Here is a 22,215-nt window from a genome sequence, read left to right on the forward strand (position 1 = left end):
AGTTCACCTGTGTTTGTTTTCAACGGCCCATTTCTCTCCATTGTTTTCGTTCTGTACAATATAAAGAAGCCCTTGAGAGAGAGAGAGAGAGAGAGAGAGAGAGAGAGAGAGAGAGAGAGAGAGAGAGAGAGAGAGAGAGAGAGAGAGAGAGAGAGAGAGAGAGAGAGAGAGAGAGAGAGAGAGAGAGAGAAGTACAAGGTGAGACGGAGAGAGGTGAAAAGGCAGGGATGAAGGAAGGAATTAAGGGAAAGGTGGAGAGAAGGAAGGGAAATGGAGAAGGGAAGGAGAGATGAGAAAGGAGGGGTAGAGAAGAGCCAGGGATAAAGAAGGGAGTCAAGATGGATGAAAGAAGGAGAAGGAGAGGACAGAAGAAGAGGAGGAAAGCTAATGGAGAACAGAGGTAGAGGAGGAAGGGAAGGAAACGACAGACGAAGGGGAGGAAGGAAAAAAGGGACAGACGAAGAATAGGAACGAGGAAGGGGAGGAAAAAGGAGAAAAAAAGGGATAAAAAAGGTGGAAATTATTACATCTATATTTCTTGTTTATTTGTTTGTTTTGGGGTTTATATATTTTTACAATTCTTAATTAAAGTGAACATTTTAAATCCGGTGAGTGGATGAATGTGTGTATGTACGTATATCTGTTTGCTGACCTTAATCCTCTCTCTCTCTCTCTCTCTCTCTCTCTCTCACACACACACACACACACACACACACACACACCTGCTTAACCCACTTGCGTCCACCTCCACCTATTACATAACCTCCTTCACATCCCCCTCCCCCTCCCTTTTCCACCTCCCCTCCCCTCATTTTCTTCCCCCTCACCCCATACCCCCTTCCCTATTCCACCACCACCACCTCCACACTGAGTCCACCACCTCCCCTTCCGCCTCCACCTCCATGCCCAACCCTCCCCCTCCCCCCCCCCTTTTCTTCCACCTACAACCCTCCCCAATATCCCAACACTCCTCCTCCATACTCCACCCTCCCCCTCTCCACACTAACCCTACCTACCACCTCAATCTCTTCCTCCATCCCCATCCCACACAGGTCCCCCATTTTGTCCTCCCTTCCCTTCTCCCTACACCTCCCCACTACACACCCCACACTCCCCCTTCCTATTCCACCCCATCCACATTAACTCTCCCCTTCCACCTCCCCCTTTAGGCCGAACCCTCATCTTTTCCCCCTTTTCTTCCTCCCTACACAGCTCTACACACCTTTTCTTCCCACCTACACCCCCTTACACACCCACCCTCACACACCCCTTCATATTCCTTCACCCTCACCCCCTCTACTAACCCTCCCCCTCCACCTCCACCTCAGGCCCACTGCGACACCCTGGCGGCGGAGGTGGAGCGGCAGTGCGGAGAGCTGCTGGAGGCGGTGCAGCAGGCGCGGACGAGGCTCCTGGCGCAGCTGGCGGCGGAGCGGGAGGCCACCACCAAGATATACAGGTGAGGGGGAAGGGTGAAAAGGGTAGGGAGAGGGGAGAGGGGGAGGTGAGGGGAAGAGGGGGAGAATGAAGGGAAAGGGGGGAGAATGGGAACAGGTGTGGAAAGGGAAGGACATGTTTGTAAGGGAAGTGAGGGAGGAGGAAGACAGGAGAGCAAGATTTTCAGGTGAGTGGAGGAGGGAGGGGGAGGTAAGGGGAAGAGGGGGAGAGTGAAGGGAAAGGAGGAGGAGTGGGGGCAAGTGAGGAAAGGAAAGGGAAGGACATGATTGTAAGGGAGGTGAGGGAGGAAGACAGGAGAGCAAGATCTTCAGGTGAGTGGAGGGGGGAGGGAGAGGAGGGGAAAGTGAGGGGAAAGGGGGGAGAGTGGGGACAGGTGAGGAAAGGGAAGGGCAATATTGTAAGGGAGGTGAGGGAGGAAGACAGGAGAGTAAGATTTTCAGGTCAGTGGAGGGGGGGAGGGGGAGGAGGGGAAAGTGAGGGAAGAAAGGGACAATTTGGGGAGAATGCTGAGGGAGGTGAGGAAGGAAGGAAGTGAAGTGATACGTAGGTGAGAGGGGAGAGAGGGGAAGGGAAGAGAGAGCTGCGAGAGGGAGGGAGGGAGGGGGGGGAGGGAGGGAAAAGTAAAAAAAAAGAGGGGGCAGGTAGACATGATTGTTAAATGAGACGAGTGAGGAAGGAAGGAGGAAGATGTACGGATAAGGGAGAGGGGGAGAGGTGAGGGGGAGAGGGAGAGCTGAGGGTGAGGCGGGATGAGGGAAGGGAGGGACAGGTGGTCATGGATACTACGGGAGGTGAGTGGAGAAAGAAGGAGAGCAAGATATATAAGTGGGAGAGGGGGAGAAAAGTGAGGGAAGAGAGAGAAAGGTGAGATAAAAAGGATTCACAGATGAGGGGAGAAGGGAGAGGTGAGGGAGAGGGGGAGATGAACTCAAGTGACAGGTAGGGATGAATGTTGTGAGGAAATGCGAAGGAGATCAGGAAGAACAAGATTTTCAGGTGAGGGTAGAGGGTGAGAGGTGAGGAGAGGAGGAGGGAGGGAGAGAGAGGTGAGGAAAGTGAAGGACAAGAAGGCATGAATAAGGGAGGTGAGTGAGGGAAAAAGGAGAGCAAGACATACAACTGATGGGAGACGGGGAGAGGTGAGGGGGAGGGGGAGAGGGAGAGAGGAAAAGGAAAAGGAAAGCCAGGTGTTAACAGAAGTTGTAAGGGAAGGAAAGCTGAATGTACAACTGAGGGGAGAGGAGGAGAAGTGAGGGAGAGAGGGAAAAGTGAGGAAGAGAGGGAGAGGTGAGGAAGAGGAAGACAGGTGAACATAGGCGACAGGTTAGGAAGAATACTAGAGGAGGTGAGGGAGGTAAGAAGTAGAGCAGGATGTACAGTTTAGAAAGAGGAGGAGAGGTGAGGAAGAGGGAGGAAAGATGAAGGGAGAGGAGGAAAGAGGAGGGGCAGTGGTGAACGCAGGTGACAGGAGGGCATGAATGTTTAAGGAGGTGAGGGAGTGAGGAAGGAAGCAGAGCAAGGTGTACAGGTAAGCCACTGGACAGGTGTGTGGGGGAAGCTGGTGTATATTGACAAGGGCTAAGGGAAAAACATGCAGGTGAGAGGGAGGGAGAGTAACAAAAGAGTAGGGCAGAAAGTGTGTGAGAATATTAGGAGAGGCTTGGCGAGGGACGGAACCGAGACAGAGGTGAGGGGGGCGGTAGGGCAGCTAGGGTGAGGGAGTAGTTGAGGAAGGTGAGGAAGTGTTTATTATTATTATAGGACACGAAGCAGGTAGAGAAAGAGGGTTGCGGACACTAAGCTGCATGTTCTGTAGCCTCCAAATACCTGAGACTCCGAGAAAGAGAAAATCAAAGTGAAAGCGATGAGAAAGAAGGAGAAAGAAGACGAGAGAATATAGAGGATTAGAGAAATGGAAAGACAGAGGGATAGGGTGATAAATATATTGGGATACACAACAAGCAAACAAGAAAAAAAATCAAGAAGTAAAACAATAAATAACATATGAGCAACAAGGTGGGAGAGGGAGGACGCTTTCTAGGTATACTGGTGAGGGGAGCAGGGGGGGGTGGTGGGTGGGGGGGCAGGTGTGTGGATTGGCAGGTGAGTATTTGAGAGGGAGGTGACGTGTATGCAGGGGGAGGAGGAAAGGGAGGAGATGTGTAAGAATAGAGAAGATAGAAACTAGGAGAGAAAGAAGTTAAAAAGGTAGATAGCTTAGCGCATATACCTCAGTTAGGGTTACAAGCAGCGTTGCCAGATTGTCGTACTCAGCCGCTTATATTTCCCGACTTCCTAACCCAAAACTGTCTTCTGGGCACCAATAACGAAACTCATTTATAGTTACCGTTAAAAGAGTTATATCCTGATGTTTCTTTGCAATAGTTGGGCGTCAGAAACCGGTAAATGCTATGCTCCGAGTACGACAATCTGGCAACGGTGGTTACAAGAGAACGCTGCCTTTCACCAAGAAGCCGCCGTGAGCTGGGATGGCACTCGCAACCTTCAGACCGTTAGCCAAGCGCCAAACCCACTGAGTCACAAGTCACTGAGAACAAGATGTAGGGAAAGGAGGAAAAGGGAAGATGATGAAGCGTACTAATTTCCGGGCACGTTCAAACATGTCTTTTGGCCATTCATGCTGTACTCTTTGTTTTTTCTGGAGCATCGCATGGCTGGCTTTGGTTTCTCTTGTTTTTTTATTTTCTTGACCTGTTTCCATTGATGTAAAAAACGTTTAGTCGGTCAGTACTGCAAGGATCACTATATGCATCAGGTACTACTCAAAAAACGATCTCTTAAAATATGCACCACCTCTGAACACAACGACTTCTACCAGACAACGAACAGAAAATGGCCCCAAAAAAGTTTGACTATGCCCAGAGTGCGCGGATAAACTTTTTAGTCAACCTTTTCGGAATCTTTCAGTCCTCGCTCGGGAGTCGGCGTGGAGCGGGAGCTGAGGTGCATAAGTAAACACGTGCGCCAGGTGCTTCCAACCATTACCTGCGATTCTTTTGTTTCGGTGTTTCTCTCTCAAAGTGTTACAAGAGTTGGCTCAGAACTCGCAACTTTGGGTTGAATAATGAAGATTGAGTGGGAGCGGGGCGGTATATACACACACACACACACACACACACACACAGACAGACAGAGAGAGAGAGAGAGAGAGAGAGAGAGAGAGAGAGAGAGAGAGAGAGAGAGAGAGAGAGAGAGAGAGAGAGAGAGAGAGAGAGAGAGAGAGAGAGAGAGAGAGAGAGAGAGAGAGAATGACAGGGAAGGATATGGAGTGAAAAAATTAGGAGTATAGGATATGAGTGATGAAAATGGGGAATGAGAACTTAGGGGATGAGAAACGAGGGAAGGTGATGGATAAAGGGGAGTAGATAAGACATGAGCGAGTGAAAATGGAAGTAGGAAGGCAAGATACAGGGAGAGGAAGAGTAAAGAGAGTAGAGGAAGCTATGCGAGGGAGGATAAAGAAATAGAGAAAGGAGATAGTGAAAGTAGCAGAGTGGCACCGCAGAGTTTTGATTTAAGTGAAGTCGGTACAGCCAGAGGACCAGGTTGAGAAATGGAGTTAGAGCCTTTGCCAGAACAGGATGAAGTGCACTAACATCAGACAGGGAGAGATGGATGACGTTGGGAAAGGCCTTTGTTCTGCAGTGGTATATTAATGGATGAAGAGGATGATGTAAGATTGGGAGCGGGAGGAGAGAGAGAGAGAGAGAGAGAGAGAGAGAGAGAGAGAGAGAGAGAGAGAGAGAGAGAGAGAGAGAGAGAGAGAGAGAGAGAGAGAGAGAGAGAGAGAGAGAGAGAGAGAGAGAGAGAGAGAGAGAGAGAGAGAGAGAGAGAGTTGTTTTTATCTTGTTGTTTACTTGAGAATCGTATGTGTGTATGTATGGGTAGTCTTATGTTCGTGTGTATGTGTCCGTCATTCGGTGTGTGCATATGTAGTTTTGTGTGTGTGTGTATGTCGGATTTGTGTACATGTTAGGGAGGTTGTGTATATCGCGGCTGTGTGTGTGTGTGTGTGTGTGTGTGTGTGTGTGTGTGTGTGTGTGTTTTATTCTTCTCTTTGTTTTTAGTTTAAGGTTTTCCTGTGATAAGAAAATTAGTGATATGAATGATTGAATGAAGGTATCTCTCTCTCCTCCACATCCGTTTCTTTCTCTCGCTATTGTTCATTTTCTATTGTCACCTTTGTGTTGAGAGAGAGAGAGAGAGAGAGAGAGAGAGAGAGAGAGAGAGAGAGAGAGAGAGAGAGAGAGAGAGAGAGAGAGAGAGAGAGAGAGAGAGAGAGAGAGATAAGAGTGTGTGGGCCGTAGTGCGTGGGCTCTAAATCATTTTCTGTCTGTCCATCTATCTATCTATCTGTCTATCTATCAATCTCACTCTCTGTTTGCTTGGTCGATGAAAGTATTATAAAGCGTCTTTGTTGAGTGATGTGTGTGTGTGTGTGTGTGTGTTTGATGGTATTTGAGGAGATCCTGGAACAAAAGGAGGAAGAGAGAGAAAGCAAGAGAATAGGAGAGAAAGAGGAGAAGGGGAGAGAGAAGGGATTTTAGATGTGGAAGAAGAGAAGAGAAAGGAAGGAAAGGCAAGACAAGGCTGAGAATAAAAGAAAAATGAAAAAAAAGAAAACGTGAGAAGGGGATATAGAAAGGCTGGAAGACTCTCATGTGTGTGTGTGTGTGTGTGTGTGTGTGTGTGTGTGTGTGTGTGTTGTAATGTGTCGCGTAGCCTCGAGTGTTGATCAATTAATATGAACGGCTAGGTCAACACACGTGTCCTTCTCTCTCTCTTTTCCAATATTCTCCTCCCCCTTCTCCCCATCCCCTTCCCTTCCCCACCTCTATTTGCCGTCCAGACCCTTGCCTTTGAGTGCGGAGGGGGAGGGGGAGGAGGGGGGATAGTGCTCGTTATGATGGGGATGAAAGGTGAGTGGAATAGGAATAAGGGGATGAGAGGGGAAGAGGAGGGGGATGAAGGGAACAAACTGTGTGAGGGGAATAAAGAATAAAGGATAATAAAAATGTGAAATGCGAAAGCGATGTGCATTTTTTTTATGGTTAGTCAATAAAAAAAAAAATAAGGGGATGACAGGAAAAGGCAGGGATGTAGGGAACAAGCTGTGAAGGAAATGAAAAAAATGTAAAAGCATAATAATTCTGTATGCAGTTTTTATGGTAAGGTGCGAAAAGGGTGAAAAACAATAAAACAAAGCGTAATTCTAAAGGGATATATGTAGTTTTTCCTTTTACGGTTTGCCAATAAAAGTGAGCAAACAGAGGACTAGAAAAGGATATGTTGCTCGCTGGAGATTCGTCAGTTTTCATGCAGGGACGTTGACGAGAGCGAGTTTACAGGCGGTGAACCTTGGCTATTCTATCACGACAGGTTGGCTGGCTCGGTGATTTTGTCAAGAAGAAACAAAAGTAACAAGTCTGGTGTTGTTTTTTTCTCTTGTTCTGTTATGTGTATTTACTTATTTCTTTCGTTTCGTTCTTTCTTCTTTTTATTTCTCTTCTGTATTTTCTCTTGCTCTGTCGATGCCTTTTCTTTCTCTTTATTTCTTTCTTTATTCTATTCTTAACTATTCTTTTTTTTTTCGTTCTTTCAATCCTTTATTTTTGTCTGTCTTTATTCTCTTTTTTCTTTCTCTTTCTTTCATTTCCTTCATATCTTTTTTCCTTTCTTTTTCTTTCTCTATTCTTCCTTCCTTATCGTATTTCTTGTTTTTTTATCTTTCTTTTATACCTTCTTTGTCTTATCTTTCCTTCTTTCCTTCATTTTTTTCTATCCTTAGTTATTCTTTATCTTTTGTCTTTCTTGCTTTTCTTTTATCTTTTCTTTCTTTTCTTCTTTGTCTTCTGTATTTCCTTCTTTCCATCTATCTTTTTCTTCCCTTGTTTGCTATTTTATCTTATGTCATTCCTTCTTTCTTTCTGTCGTTTTCTTTCTTACTTTCCTTACCTCTATCTTCTTTCTCTTTCTTTTTTCATCTACTTTTTCCCTTCATTCCTATAGCTGTATCTTCTCTGTCTGTATATCAGTCAGTCAGTCTGTCTGTCTGTTTCTCTGTGTGTCTGTCTGTCTGACTCTCTCTCTCTCTCTCTCTCTCTCTCTCTCTCTCTCTCTCTCTCTCTCTCTCTCTCTCTCTCTCTCTCTCTCTCTCTCTCTCTCTCTCTCTGTGTGTGTGTGTGTGTGTGTGTGTGTGTGTGTGTGTGTGTGTGTGTGTGTGTGTGTTTATTTATTCAAGCCTGCCTATTCTCCATCTACTTCATCTCTTTACTTATTCATTTTCTTTCTTTAAATAAGTTACTCTTCTGTTCATTCTCGGGGCAGGGCGGTAAGAAAGGGCATGGCGAGTGTGACTGTCTATCTCTCTTTCTATTCACCAGTCTAACTATCTATCTCTATCTGTGGCTTGTCATGTTTAAGAAAGGATGTTTTTTTTTCTCATCTTTTTATTGATCAATTAAGGTAAAGGTAGGAAGAATATATCATGAGTCACGGATATAGAAGTGGTGGTGATGGTAGTATTAGTATTAGTATTAGCCATCATAACCACTATCACCCCCACCACAACCCCCCACCTCCTCCAACCCTCCACCACCACCACCACCACACTAATCATCGCTATCATTAATAACCTTTTCCAGTGAGGGGATTACGGGATAACGCGAATGATCAGAACAGCAGCTAATCAGCCAGGCCAGGGAGAGAGAGAGAGAGAGAGAGAGAGAGAGAGAGAGAGAGAGAGAGAGAGAGAGAGAGAGAGAGAGAGAGAGAGAGAGAGAGAGACGAGGGAAAAAGCATAAAAAAACAATAAAGTATGGAAAAGAAAATGAAAAAAGAAAGATATAAAAAAGGATAACCAAAAGTGGAGAAAGTATTGAGAGAGAGAGAGAGAGAGAGAGAGAGAGAGAGAGAGAGAGAGAGAGAGAGAGAGAGAGAGAGAGAGAGAGAGAGAGAGAGAGAGAGAGAGAGAGAGAGACGAGGGAAAAAGCATAAAAATAACAATAAAGTATGAAAAAGAAAATGAAAAAAGAAAGATATAAAAAAGGATAACCAAGAGAGGACAAAAGTATTAAGTGAGAGAGAGAGAGAGAGAGAGAGAGAGAGAGAGAGAGAGAGAGAGAGAGAGAGAGAGAGAGAGAGAGAGAGAGAGAGAGAGAGAGAGAGAGAGAGAGAGAGAGAGACAAACAAACTGATTAAAATCTAGATAACAAATATATGCATGAAAAGAGATATGAATTCAGAGAAAGATTGATAAATGAATAGATAGACAGACAGATGGGTGGATATACAGGTAGGGAGACTGATGAGTGCTTTGTGAATAACCCTCGATAGATCAGATAATATTCAGTCAGTTCAAATTTTACTGCGAGGTTAAAGAATTTTTATTATTTATCATGTTTGTGGTTTTATCGTTAGTATGTCTTTTGGAATGGATCTTTCTTTCACCTTTCTTTCTCTCTTTCTTTCTTTTTTCTTACTTTCTTCCTAGCTTTCTTTCTTTCTTTCTCACGTTTTTTTTCTCTTTTTTGTTGTAACTTACCTGCAATTACCTTAAAAGAAATACCTATTCTATATCCAGTCTCCTCTTCCTCTTTTACTCTTCCTCTCCACCTTTCCTCCTCCTCCTCTTCCTTTCTGTTTCTCTTTATCTTTTTTATCTTCCTCAAACTATTCCTCTCCCTCGTCTTTCTGCTTCTCTTCCTGTTCCTCTTCCTTCTCTTCCTGCTCACAAATACATATTCCTCTTTTATTCATTCCACCGGTTTCTCCTTCCTGCTGCTCCTCCTCCTCCTCTACCTCCTGCTCCTCCTCCTCCTCCTCTACCTCCTGCTCCTCCTCCTCCTCCTCCTCTCTCTCTCTCTCTCTCTGTTCTATTCTATATTCTGTCCTGCCACGCATAGTCTATCAGCAGTAACAGTAGCAACAACACATACCCCCGCGTTAGACACTGAGCTCTCTTGGTATTTGTCCTCCTTATGTATTCCTCCTCCTCCTCCTCCTCCTCCTCCTCCTCCTCCTCCTCCTTTCTTGGTATCTGTTCTTCCTATATATTCCGTCTCGTCCTTCAACCTCTTCCTCTTTCTCCTTCGGGTATCTATTCTTCCTGTATATTCCCATGTATTCTTCTTCCTTCTCCTACCTCCTCCTCCTCCTTCATCTCCTCTTCTTCTCGTATCTGTACTTTTTGTGTATTCCTATGTGATCCTCTTTATCCAACCTCCTCATTCCTCTCTTCCCCTTCCTTCTCCTCCTCCTCCAGCCTCCTTCTCCGCCTCCCCTTAAAGATTGCATTGGGAGTCTTCATGCATGCCATGAGTATGCTGCAGTGTATCGGCGCATATCACACTCGGAAAACACTCTAATACCTCCAGAGTGAGTACAGCTGCGAGGCGACCCAATCTCTTAGCGCGGAGAAGGGTATATCCTGAAGGGGCATGATGCAGCTCTTCAAGTTTATGTACAAGTTCAATTTAGTTAATCAATCCGGGCCCGGGAGCTGTGAGGCGCCGGGAAAGCAAAAAGTGACGGAGTTCCGTTTAAAGGGACGCGATGCAGCACGGAGGGTCCCTGTCCTCCCCGCCCGGAGACTCCTGAACACTGATGAAACTATAAGCGGCGAGCCCGTAGACTTTTACTTATCGATTCCCTACTACTCAACTTGCTACTACTCAACTTTTTTTTAATTACCGAACTACTTGACTACTTTTACTATTAGACTACTTTACTATTACTATGCTTTCACTATTACACTTTTACTTTTTTTTACAGTGAAGGAAGCAGCTAATGGGCAAAAATAAATGAGAAAAAAAAGCGCTAATCACGGCTCCCATACTATCAGACTTATCAATATTTACTTTTACTATTTATTCTTTACTACTTTTATTATTTGACTAATTTTATTACTCTAAGAAGATTCTTTTATTGATTATATTTGTGGTGTTATCTTTAGTAATGTCACTTGAGATGGAACACTCTCTCTCTCTCTCTCTCTCTCTCTCTCTCTCTCTCTCTCTCTCTCTCTCTCTCTCTCTCTCTCTCTCTCTCTCTCTCTCTCAGCTTTTCTTACAACTCGACTTTTCTTATTACTTAAAAGCCCTTCTACTCAAAGACGCTTATTTTTATTTTTTATATTACTTTTTCAACGCCAAGGCTTTTTCCGCGTTGAAAGTCGCGCAAATGAATGAGTGTGAATGTAACTCGTATATTCAAACCTTTCAGACTCTCGCCGCGACCATTTTTTAAGACCACCGGCCAGATTATTCAAGTTCTCATCAATGTTTTTTTAACCCGTTGATGGCGCAGAAACCTTGTCAGACTACCATAAAACAACCTTCCTTACAACTACGGGGCTTTTGAAATAATGTACTAAGGCGAAGAATTGTTTGGGATTATGGGCCTATAACAGCTGTCTGCCCTTCACTGCCTCACGCATACTACGTTGGCGTGAAGATACATGAACAACAAGCTTTTTTTGTATCTGGGGAGCTATTTTGTATCCAGGGAGCTATTTTGTATCGAGGGAGCTATTTTGTATCCAGGGAGCTATTTTGTATCGAGGGAGCTATTTTGTATTCAGGGAGGTATGTTGTATCTAGGGAGCTATTTTGTTTCTAGGGAGTTATTTTGTATCTAGGGAGCTATTTTGTACCGAGGGAGCTATTTTGTATCTAGGGAGCTATTTTGTATCGAGGGAGCTATTTTGTATTCAGGGAAGTATTTTGTATCTAGGGAGCTATTTTGTTTCTAGGGAACTATTTTGTATTCAGGGAGGTATTTTGTACCGAGGGAGCTATTTTGTTTCTAGGGAGCTATTTTGTTCCTAGAGAGCTATTTTGTATCTAGGGAGCTATTTTGTATCTAGGGAGCTATTTTGTATCGAGGGTCCATTTTTTGTTTCTAGCGGGCTTTTTTCCTTCGTCATTTTTTTCCCCTTGAGCTACCTCCTATACTGTAAAAGAACAATACTTACCAAACCGCAATTAACAGTTTCGCCTAATTTTTTTTAATCATCACATTGGTATTCGTCAACAATAATGTGGCTGATTTGCCTTTTTTTCCCCGTTTTGCTAGGCACGGTTAGCTGGTTTGGTCGACTTTTTTATATGACTTTTTACGACTGAGTCTGTAATACGTCGACCTAACTCTGTGTGAAAATGCAACACTTCTAACAAATTCTGTCCCAAAAGTTCTGTAATACGTCGACTTAACTCTGTGTGAAAATCCAACACTTCTAGCAAATTCCGTCCCAAAAGTGGAAGTAAAAAGCAGAACTATTAATAATTACGAATATGACCTTTGAAAAATCTCGTTTGACAATTGTTGTGGCCGTGAAACAGAAAACACCACCAGGCATATTAAAGTTTCCTCATCTCTTTACACATATTATATCGTGTTTTCCTTCCTTTTAACTCTTGGCAGTGTTACGCAAGGAAAATACAGGGGGGAGGAAGGGGGAAGACAGGTGGAAGTGGGAAGACAGCGGGGAGGAGGGAGACAAGGTGGGGGAGGGTAGAGGGGGCACCTTACCTTTATTTATTTATTTAAGTCTTGCAACAAAAGTATGTATCAAAGCCTCTCCACAAAGCCCGGCAGCCCAAACAAAAGCCACCGGGCGTTAGGTTACCTCCTCTTCCTCCTTCTCTTCCTCCTCCTCCTCCTCCTCCTCCTCCTCCTCTTCCTCCTCCTTCTCCTCCTCCTTCCTCGTTACAAATTCGCATCTTACTCCTCCTCACCCCCCCTTAATCTCCTCCAAATCCTCTTCTCTCTCTCTCTTTTTACCACAGTTTTCCCTCCCCAATCCTTTATCCACAACCCCTCTTCCCCAACATGCCTCCCTCCTCCACTCAGTAAGTCCCCTCCTCCTCCCCAACTCCTAATCTCCACCTCCACTCTTCCAAATCCCTTTTTCTTTCTTCCCCGAACTCCTTTCCATTCTCCCTTCTTCCTTCCCCAAGCCAAATGCCTGATGTTTCTTTCTTTGTGCTTCCTACGTATTCTTATTTTCCTTTCTTCCCTCCTCCTCCTCCTCCTCCTCCTCTACCTCCTCCTCCTCCTCCTCCCTCTTCTCCTTCTCCTTCCTGCCCGCTAACTACTAACCTTCTTAATTTCCCCCTCATCATCAACCATCATCTTCCCATCCATTTCCAACTTTACCTTCGCTCCCATTCACCCTACCCTTTATCTTCTTCCTTCTTCTCCTTCTTTCTCATCCCTTCCTTCTCACCCCCCTCCTCATCCTCCTTTCTCTCTTTCTTTTTCATCCTGACCTCTTCCTTCTCATTCGCTCTCCTCCTTCTTTTTCTCCTGCTTCCTCACCCCTTCCTTCTCTCTTTTTCCTTTTTTCTTTCTCCTTTCTCACTCCACCCCCTTCCCCTTCTTTTTCTCCTTCCCACCACTTCCTTCTCGCCCCTTCTTTTTTCTCCTTCTTCCTCACCCTTTTTCTCACCCCCTCTTTTTTTCTCCCCCTCCTCCACCTCTTTCTTCCTTACCCCCCTCCTCCATTTTCTTCTTCCTCTCCACTAATTCCTTCTCCTTTCCTCTATTCCTCATTTTCCTCCTTCCTCCTCACCCATTCCTTCTCACTCATCCCTCCTTTTTCGTCTTCTTCCTCCTTCCTTCTCACACCCCTTTTTCCTCCTTGTTCTCCTTCTTCCTCATCACTTCCCTCTTTTCCAGCTTTTTTTTTGTTGACCCAAAAACCCTGATTCAACCTTTCTTTAACTATCCTTTCCCCTCCTTCTCTTATCAAAGTCTCCTCCTCCGCCCTCCTACTGATCTCCCTTCTCTTCTTTTCCTCCTCTTTCCTTCTGCTAATCTCCTTCTTCTTCCCCACACAGAGAGGAGGCGGCGGCGTGCACGAGGCGGCTACACCGAACCACAGGCCTCGTCCAGTTCTGCATTGAGGCCATTAAGGAGCCCGACCCTGCAGCCTTCATGACGGTGCGTATCTGTGTGTGTGTGTGTGTGTGTGTGTGTGTGTGTGTGTGTGTGTGTGTGTGTGTGTGTGTGTGTGTGTGTACCTGTGGGGAAAGGGGAGGTGGCAAGGGGGATAGGAGGTGGCGGGGGAGCTGTACGTGCGGAGAGCTGTGTGTGTGTGTGTGTGTGTGTGTGTGTGTGTGTGTGTGTGTGTTGGGGGGGTGTCGATGTGGACTGTACGTGTGTGTGGGAGGTAAAGGATTGGATGAAAATACGTGTGTGGGTGTTTCTGTTTGTTTGTTTGTTTGTGTGTGTGTGTGTGTGTGTGTGTGTGTGAGAGAGAGAGACTGTGTGTGGGTGTATGAAGGCGGATGTAGCCTTGTGTGTGTGTGTGTGTGTGTGTGTGTTTGACTGTGTGTGGGTGTATAAGGCGGATGTAGCCTTGAGTGTGTGTGTGTGTGTGTGTGTGTGTGTGTGTGTGTGTGTGTAGGCTTTCCCTGTTATCAGTAAGATTAAATACGATGGAAGTACATCCATTTTAATGTCAAATAAAGTCAAAGGTTGCTCGCGTCATCATTCTCTCTCTCTCTCTCTCTCTCTCTCTCTCTCTCTCTCTCTCTCTCTCTCTCTCTCTCTCTCTCTCTCTCTCTCATCCCGGAATCCATTTATTTTTTCATTTATAAGTTATCAATCTTTTTTTCATATCTCGCACATCATAAATTCCTTGTATTGTGAAAGGCTTTTTTTTTTTTTTTACTTTTTACTATCATATGATCATATTCCTGTTTGTGAGATCCCTTGCATTTTTTTAGCATCTTTATTTTTTCCTTTTTGAATGTCAGCTTTTATGTGGAGGAAAAAATGGACTTTGCTTCTCTATCTTTATATATTTTTCTTCCCCGGTCCCTCTTACTTTTCTCTCACTTTCTCTCGGTCTGTTTGTGAAAGCGACCGTATCGGAGGATCGTACATATTTCATTACGTTGCTCTCTCTCTCTCTCTCTCTCTCTCTCTCTCTCTCTCTCTCTCTCTCTCTCTCTCTCTCTCTCTCTCTCTCTCTCTCTCTCTCACGCCTCGTTCTATAAGTAGCTCCACCTGGCGCCCGCTTCCCTGCTCTATCTTATTCGTTTTCCCTTCTGCTGGAAACGCCGTACGTAAAAGATCGGTCTTGTAGGTGTCCTGCTAATAATACGTTTTCTGTGCCCCGCTGAAGTTACTGCCACTTTTAGTTACTGCTGCTTTTCCTACTCTTAAACTGCTCTACTACAACTGCTACTACTTTAATTGTTACTGCTTGTATCTTAAACACTACCTTTATTTCTACTTCTGCTAATCTCTTCCTATTACTGCGGATGGGACTATTACAACAACTACTACTACTATAGTCTGTTTCATTCCGTCTGGCCACCAACAAAGCGGGAATTTTGATGGATGTGGCACCTGCGCATTTCTAGTTCGTGTATGCGTGAAAATCAACTGTTGTGATAGACATTCAAGCTTATTTTTCAATAATATATTTGAATGTTTATGTATACAAAAAACAGCTCAGTCGTTTGCATCGATAATCTAACATACTAGCACGCTAAAAGACAAGATTGTATCAAATAACATAGTCACATCATGCTCGAACGATCTGTGGTTTTTCAAATTCTTTGATTGATAGCTCATTTCAGTTTTTTTTTTTTTTTTTTTTTTTTACGTCGCGGCATATAGCGCCGGTAGGCTTCTTCCCGGTGGGGCCTGATGGTCGACCCAAGGCTTCTTCCCGGTGGGTCCTGATGGTCGGCCCAGCCCGTTCTGGCGCAGGCGAGTGTTTATAGTGGCGCCATCTTGCATTGGCTCATGCTGCCCTCCCGGAGCTCATCTTTAATCCTAGAATCTAGAGTCCGGGTTGATAGGTGGTCTTCTGGACAGCATGTGGGTAGTTTTAAGCCACTCGGCGGCGGCTGAAAAATCCCAGCTTGGTGGCACCGGGCGGGGATTGAACTCGCGTCCTCCTGAACGCAGTGCTGTTACTCTGTCGATTCAGCCACCGCCTCCCCTAAAAGACATCTGGCTCTGCATGTGCAAATAAAGGGTACCTTAATAATTTACTGCATGCAAATAACGATTAATAACGTAAATAATATGAAAGTATAGCTATTGAATGCGATGTTAAGCTATTTCGAATATTAGGCTATCCTTATTATTTACATGCAACACGTCAAAATTCCTTATGTATAGACACTTGTAGTCATATGTCACTTAATTTATGTAGCCTATACCTGAATGAGATGAAATATGAGTATCCGAAAGGCTATAGCTCATTCGAGTATGAATGGTCTGTATGATCAGACTATACCGTTTGATAAACAATTCCTTCGTGTGCTTGTATGGTAATTATCGATGAAAATCTTCTGTGCGGTTCATATACGATGGCTTGAGTTTTTTTTTGTATACACAAACATTTAAATATATCACTGAAAATATAAAGTTGATCTTCACGCAGTTACGACCTCACACTGCGCAGGTGCCACATCTACGTTCGCGAGTGGCCAGACGTCAGACAGAATGAAACGGACTATACTACTACTACTACTACTACTTTCACAACACATCCCTCCCAATCCCCCTCCCACCACCACCACCACCATCACCACTAACATCACCAAACCCTAACAACCAGTCACCTTTTTCCTCCAGTTGGGGCCGCAGCTGATTGGCCGCGTGAGTGACCTTGACCTGGCCTGGGACAAGGAGCTGCCCTCGACGTGTGACCCGCGCCTCAGCCCATACGTCGACCTCGACCTCGACCACAAGGGCGTCCTGCGCTCACTCAACACCTTCAACTTCGTCAGGATGAAGCGTGAGTGTTGGTGTAGAAATGGTGTTGATGTGGGGGTGGGGGTGGGTGATGATAGGGGAGATGGTGGTTGAGGGTGGTGGTTTAGTGGTGATCCAGACAGGTGTAGACGGTGGTGTTATGGTGTGATATTGATTTAGGGGCGTTAGTGGTGTAGGGGTTAGTGGTGATACTGATGGTGGAGTGGTGTTGATGGAGGGGTAGTGATAATGGAGGTGGTGATGAGGTGGTGATGAAGTAAGTGTTGGTGGGGTTATCATCTTGGAGGGGGTGATGATTATGTTGGAGAAGGGGAGGAAAAAGAGGGGAGAGGGAAAGGGTTTAGAGAAAGTGGAAAGCCTAGAAAAGTAAGGTAGGAATGGATGAAATAGTAGGAGGGATGCAGGATTATATAAAAGAAGCTGAAGGAGGAGGAGGAGGCGAAAGGGGAGGTAGAGAAGGACTAGGAAAATATCGTTGGGTAAGAAATATGTATGAAGATGGAGGAGGAGCAGGAATACATATAGGAATACATAGGAAGAACAGACACCAGAAGACCTGTCGGTCTATGGCGAGAGTGTCTGTTTACTACCGCTACTACTAGTAAACTACGTGTGGTAGGACAGGATAGAATAGATGAAGGCTCCTCCCCACCCACCTCTCCCTCTGGCAACGTGCCGGCAGGAAATAGTTAGAAGAGAACACCATGTGCCTTTAAGGAAGAAAGGGACATGGAAATTTTACAGTAAAGAGAGAAATAAGAGGAAATTACTACCCTTAACTTACGCTACTGGTGACCTAAGCAGTGGGGGAAACTAATGTCTTCAGGTTGTACTCGTGCTGCAGGCTGCCTGAGACAAACGAAAAAGGGTCAGTAAACAGTGTATGTAGTTGAGTCATAGAAAAAAAATAATAAATAAATAAATAAATAAATAAAAGCTAGTATTAAATTGGACTGCTCACGATGGGGTGAGATGTAGTTTCAGGGGTTACCGGTAGAGGCTTGATCCTCGTTTACCTTCGGTACAGGGGTACGCTCCAGTATCCTGTTAACCTTACTGTTCCCACACCTCACTGCCTGAAACATATGAAAAAAGGTCAGTAAAATCTTATATCCCTGAAATACTTATCCAATGAAGACTTGAAGCTATTAATACTCTGTGCGCTAACTACTGACGGTGGGAGTCTATTCCAGTGATCGACTACTCTATTATTGAAATAACTTCTGCGCGCCAATGTGTTACATCAGTTTCCCTTTAAATTCATACCGTTGCTGCGTGTTATTGTGTTGGTGTCTCTCTGAAATAGACTATCTGGGTTAATGTTCTCGAATCTATTAAGGATTTTGAACACTTCAGTTAAGTCCCCTCTTACTCTTCGCTTCTTTAAAGAAAACATATCTAAACGCTTTAAACGCTCGTCATACGTCAAGTTACGGAACGCTGGAATTTGTTTGGTTGCTCGTCGCTGTATCCTTTCTAGCAAAACTTGATCTTTTATATAATTCGGTGACCAGAACTGAACGGCGTATTCTAGGTGTGGTCTTACAAATGCCAAATATAATCTCTTCATAAGTTCGGGTGATTTATAATTAAAGTTTCTTGAGATTATTCCTAGCATCATATTGGCTTTTTTACTCGCCGCAGAACATTGATCACTCATTTTAAGAGTGTTACTGATAATGACACCAAGATCTTTTTCTTTTTTTACTTCGCTGAGCTCATGTCCTTGAATCTGATATTTAAAGTTAGGATTCTTTTCACCTATGTGCATTACTTTACATTTATCTACGTTGAAACACATTTGCCATTTTTCGCTCCAATCGGCAAGTCTTATTAAGTCTGATTGAATGTTCTCGCAAATTTTACTGTTCATTACCGTACCCCCTAATTTGGTGTCGTCGGCGGGATATAGTTGAGGAAGAAATTCAATAAAAGAAGGAAGAGGAAGAGGAGGATATAGTTGATGGAAGAGGAAGAGGAGGATATAATTGATGGAAGAGGAAGAGGAGGATATAGATGATGGAAAAGGAAGAGGAGGATATAATTGATGGAAGAGGAAGAGGAGGATATAGATGATGGAAAAGGAAGAGGAGGATATAGTTGATGGAAGAGGAAGAGGAGGATATAATTGATGGAAGAGGAAGAGGAGGATATAGTTGATGGAAGAGGAAGAGGAGGATATAATTGATGGAAGAGGAAGAGGAGGATATAGTTGATGGAAGAGGAAGAAGAGGATATAATTAATGGAAGAGGAAGAGGAGGATATAGTTGATGGAAGAGGAAAAGGAGGATATAGTTGATGGAAGAGGAAGAGGAGGATATATTTAAGTAAGAAAAAGTCATATAGCAATAGTGTTTGGAGGAATGGCAGAGGAATTAAGATTATGATAGAAAATTTTGAGAGCTTTTAATAGAGATGTTTTTGGGAGTTGTTAGTGGAGCAAAGAAGATTAAAAGAACAACCGGATGGGGATTGAGAGTAGAGAGTTAGGGGAAGCCAGGGCAGTAGTAAGATTGCGTGGTGCTTAGGAAAGGCAAGGGGAAGAGTTTGGAAGAAGTGATGGGGTTAGACGTTAGAGGAAAGAGTCGTACATCACGGCTGCCATTATAAATAAAATTCGCCTGCGCCATTAATGGGTTGTGGTCGTAAAAGGGAACCCTCAAGAAAACTAACCGGCGCTATAGACAGCATGTGTAAAAAAAGAAAAAAGTGTTCGGGAGCGAGAAAGAGTGGAAGGAAGGGGAAAATGGGGAAGAGGAAGAGATGGTGATGGTGGAGGATGGAGGAAAGAGTCAGGATATGATGAGAGAAAAGAAAGGTAAAGGATGGCTGGATGGATATGACTGTATGCATATGTGTATGTATGTATGTATGTATGTATGTTTAATCCCCCGTCCCCCCACAGCCTGCTTGGAAGGGGAGGAGCGACGACCTGCAGGTAAACTATTATTATTATTATTATTATTATTATTATTATTATTATTATTATTATTATTATTATTATTATTATTATTATTATTATTATTTGCGGGTTTATTTTCCTTACCTTGATTATTGCTTTCAGGTGTAATATTTAATTGTTATTGTTGTTATTGATTGCTTTGTTATAATTATTATCATTATTAGTGTTTCTATTATGTTTTCTATTGGTTTGTATGTATTAGTTTTATTTTATGAAGTCCTGTTTTTTTTTTTTTTTCTCTCTGCTTCTGTAGGTTAGGATTTATGTATGTATTTTGTTGGCCGTGTTTTATGTGCGAATGTATGTACGTATGTATGTATGTGTGTACTTAGGTGTGCGCACTTATTGGAGGCATGTGTACCTACGCTTACTTAATTACCTGTGTTTTCATCGATTGTTTAATAGTCCGTGATATGATGATGAAATGTACACACACACACACACACACACACACACACACACACACACACACACACACACACACACACACACGTTTTCACCCTCTCCTTTTCCCTTACTCCCCCTTCCTCATTTCACTTTTCCTCCCCTTTCCCTTCCTCTAGCCCTTCATTCTTCCCTTTTCCCCTTTATCTTCTTCCTTTTCTTTTAACCTCCCTTCACACTCTTTCTCCTCCCCTCTCTCCCCATACCCCCACCCTTCCTTTCCCTTCTCCCCATTCCTTTCCTCTACCCCTTTTATTTTCCCACTTTTCCCTTATCCACTTCCCTTTCCTATAACCTCCCCACACTCTTCCTTGTCCCCTTTCTCCCCACACTTTCTTCTCCACAAAATCCTCCCCACCAAATATACTCTAGTTAACTCCCACTCCTTTCTCCCCAGTCTCCCTTTCCTTCCCCTGTAATCCCCACCTAACCCCACTTCACTTCCCCCTGTATCCTACCATCTGTTAAACTCACCTTCCCCCTTTTTCCCCTCCATCCCTTCTCCTTCCTTTACATATGTTACCAATCCCTTCTTTTTTCCATTTTAATCCCCCCATCACTCTCTCCCACCCTTCCTTCCCCTCACTGCCTCACGCCTTCCCCTTCATGACTCTCTATTCCCCTCCCCATCACCACCTGCTGTCACTTCCTCTTCCCCTCTTCCCCTCTCTCTTTATTCCCCTCACTCTTTTAATCCTCCCCGTTTTCACTTTGTTTACTTCCCTCTTGTTCCTCTTCTTTATCTCTTTCCCTTTATCCACCGCCTTCTATTTCACTGTTCCCCGTTTCTCACTATTTCCTTCCCTCTTATTGCTCTCTCCTTTCTCTCTCCCTTTGTTCACCGCCCCCTTCATTTTCTCCTTCCGTTTCCCAATCTCCATTCCTTTATCTCTCGCTTTGTCTCCTCTTTTCATTCTCGCGTTCTCTCCTCCTTTGCTTTTTCTCTTCTCATATTCCTCAAATCAACTCGTTTTCTTCTCATTTCCTCCTGATTATCGCTTTCTCTCCTCCTTCCCTTTCTTTCCTCTCCTCATTTTGTTCCTGTTATCTGACCTATTTTCCTCTTCCCTCGTTCCTTCCTTTCAAACGTACCTATTCTCACATATTCCTATCGCACCCTTCACCTTTCCCCACACCTTCCTACCCTCTACCCATCACCCCGAATACACCCTTACTATATATCACACATGGATTTTTTTTTTAAGGACTGCATACTATTTCATTTTGTCTCCGTTTTCTTTCAATGTAAATCCTTGTGTTAGTTTTCTTTTTCTTCCTTTCCTTTTTTTTTTTTATATAACACATCCACCCATGCCTCACCCATCACTCCAAATACACCCATTCCTCATACATTTTTCTCACCCTTCACCTTCCCCATAACACGTTTCTACCCCTTCACCCTTAACACCCCATTTCCTCACACCCACTCCTGCCTCCCCCACACACATTCCCACCCCCATCACCCCAGACGCACCCCCTCCACACACACTAGGCTCACAATTCACCTTCCCCCAAAACACCTCTCCCTACCCCATCACCTCAAACACACCCTAATACACCTAAGTAATTAACACACCCTCCCATACCCTCCCCATCACTTCAAACACACCCACTCCTCACACACTCATGTATCACCCTCCACCTTCTCCCCAGCACACCCATCACCCATAACGCACCATAACACAACCACTCATGCCTTCCTTCTTACCCCATCACCTTCACGCACCCTAACTAGCACCCCCTCCCATGCTCCTTCCCCTAACACATCGTCCTACCCATCACCCGTCCATAGCTTCCCACAACACCCCACGACACACCTCTCCATCCCGTCACCCTAAACGCACCTTGACTAACACACGCCTCCACGCCTTTCCCACCCCAGCTCCCGGCGCCCCCGAGTTCCTGACGGAGGAGTGCGTGGGCGAGAACAACAGCATCACCGCCACCTGGTCGCCGCACCCCACCACGCGCGTGTCCGGCTACGCGCTCGAGATTGACGACGGCGACGGGGAGTTCAAGGTGAGAGGAGGGGAGGGGATTGAAAGGGGGAGAGGGGGAGAAGTGTACTGAAAGGGGAAGATAGGGAGGGGATGGGGATGAATTCAAGGTGAGAGGGGAGAGAAAAGAGGACTGAAAGGGGGAAAGAGGATAAGAGGAGAGAGGAGAGAGGGAGAAGAGAAGGCAAAGAAGGGGAGAAAGGCAGGGAGGGGAGAGAGAAGAGGACTGAAAAGGGGAGAGAAGGTAAGAGGAGAGAGGGAGAAGAGAAGGCAAAGAAAGGGAGAAAGGCATGGAATGGGGAGTTCAAGGTGAGAGGGGAGAGAGGAGAAGAGGACTAAAAGGGGGAGAGAGGGTAAGAGGAGAGAGGGAGAAGAGAAGGCAAAGAAAGGGAGAAAGGCAGGGAATGGGGAGTTCAAGGTGAGAGGGGAGAGAGGAGAAGAGGACTGAAAGGGGGAGAGAGGGAAGGGATGGGGATTTTATAGTTAGAGGAGAGGGGAGAGGAGGAGTGGGGTTAAAGAGGGGGGAGAGAGGAAGGGGGAGAGATTGGAACAGGGGGGTTAAGTATGGTAATTTTTAAGTAGGTGGGAAG

General features: G+C 44.7%; 1 protein-coding gene across 1 annotated transcript in view; it reads left to right on the forward strand.

Moving 5' to 3' along the window:
- The window catches only part of LOC127008455 (E3 ubiquitin-protein ligase TRIM9-like), a 71,924-nt gene that overhangs the window by 10,061 nt on the left and 39,648 nt on the right, over positions 1-22,215 (forward strand). The window contains exons 3-6 of the mRNA XM_050880599.1: positions 1,329-1,459; positions 13,320-13,422; positions 16,081-16,243; positions 21,511-21,647. Coding sequence (XP_050736556.1) covers positions 1,329-1,459; positions 13,320-13,422; positions 16,081-16,243; positions 21,511-21,647 — 534 coding nt within the window. The remainder of the gene's footprint in view (positions 1-1,328; positions 1,460-13,319; positions 13,423-16,080; positions 16,244-21,510; positions 21,648-22,215) is intronic.

This window comes from Eriocheir sinensis, chromosome 37, assembly GCF_024679095.1.
Source record: "Eriocheir sinensis breed Jianghai 21 chromosome 37, ASM2467909v1, whole genome shotgun sequence".
Taxonomy (NCBI): Eukaryota; Metazoa; Arthropoda; class Malacostraca; order Decapoda; family Varunidae; genus Eriocheir; species Eriocheir sinensis.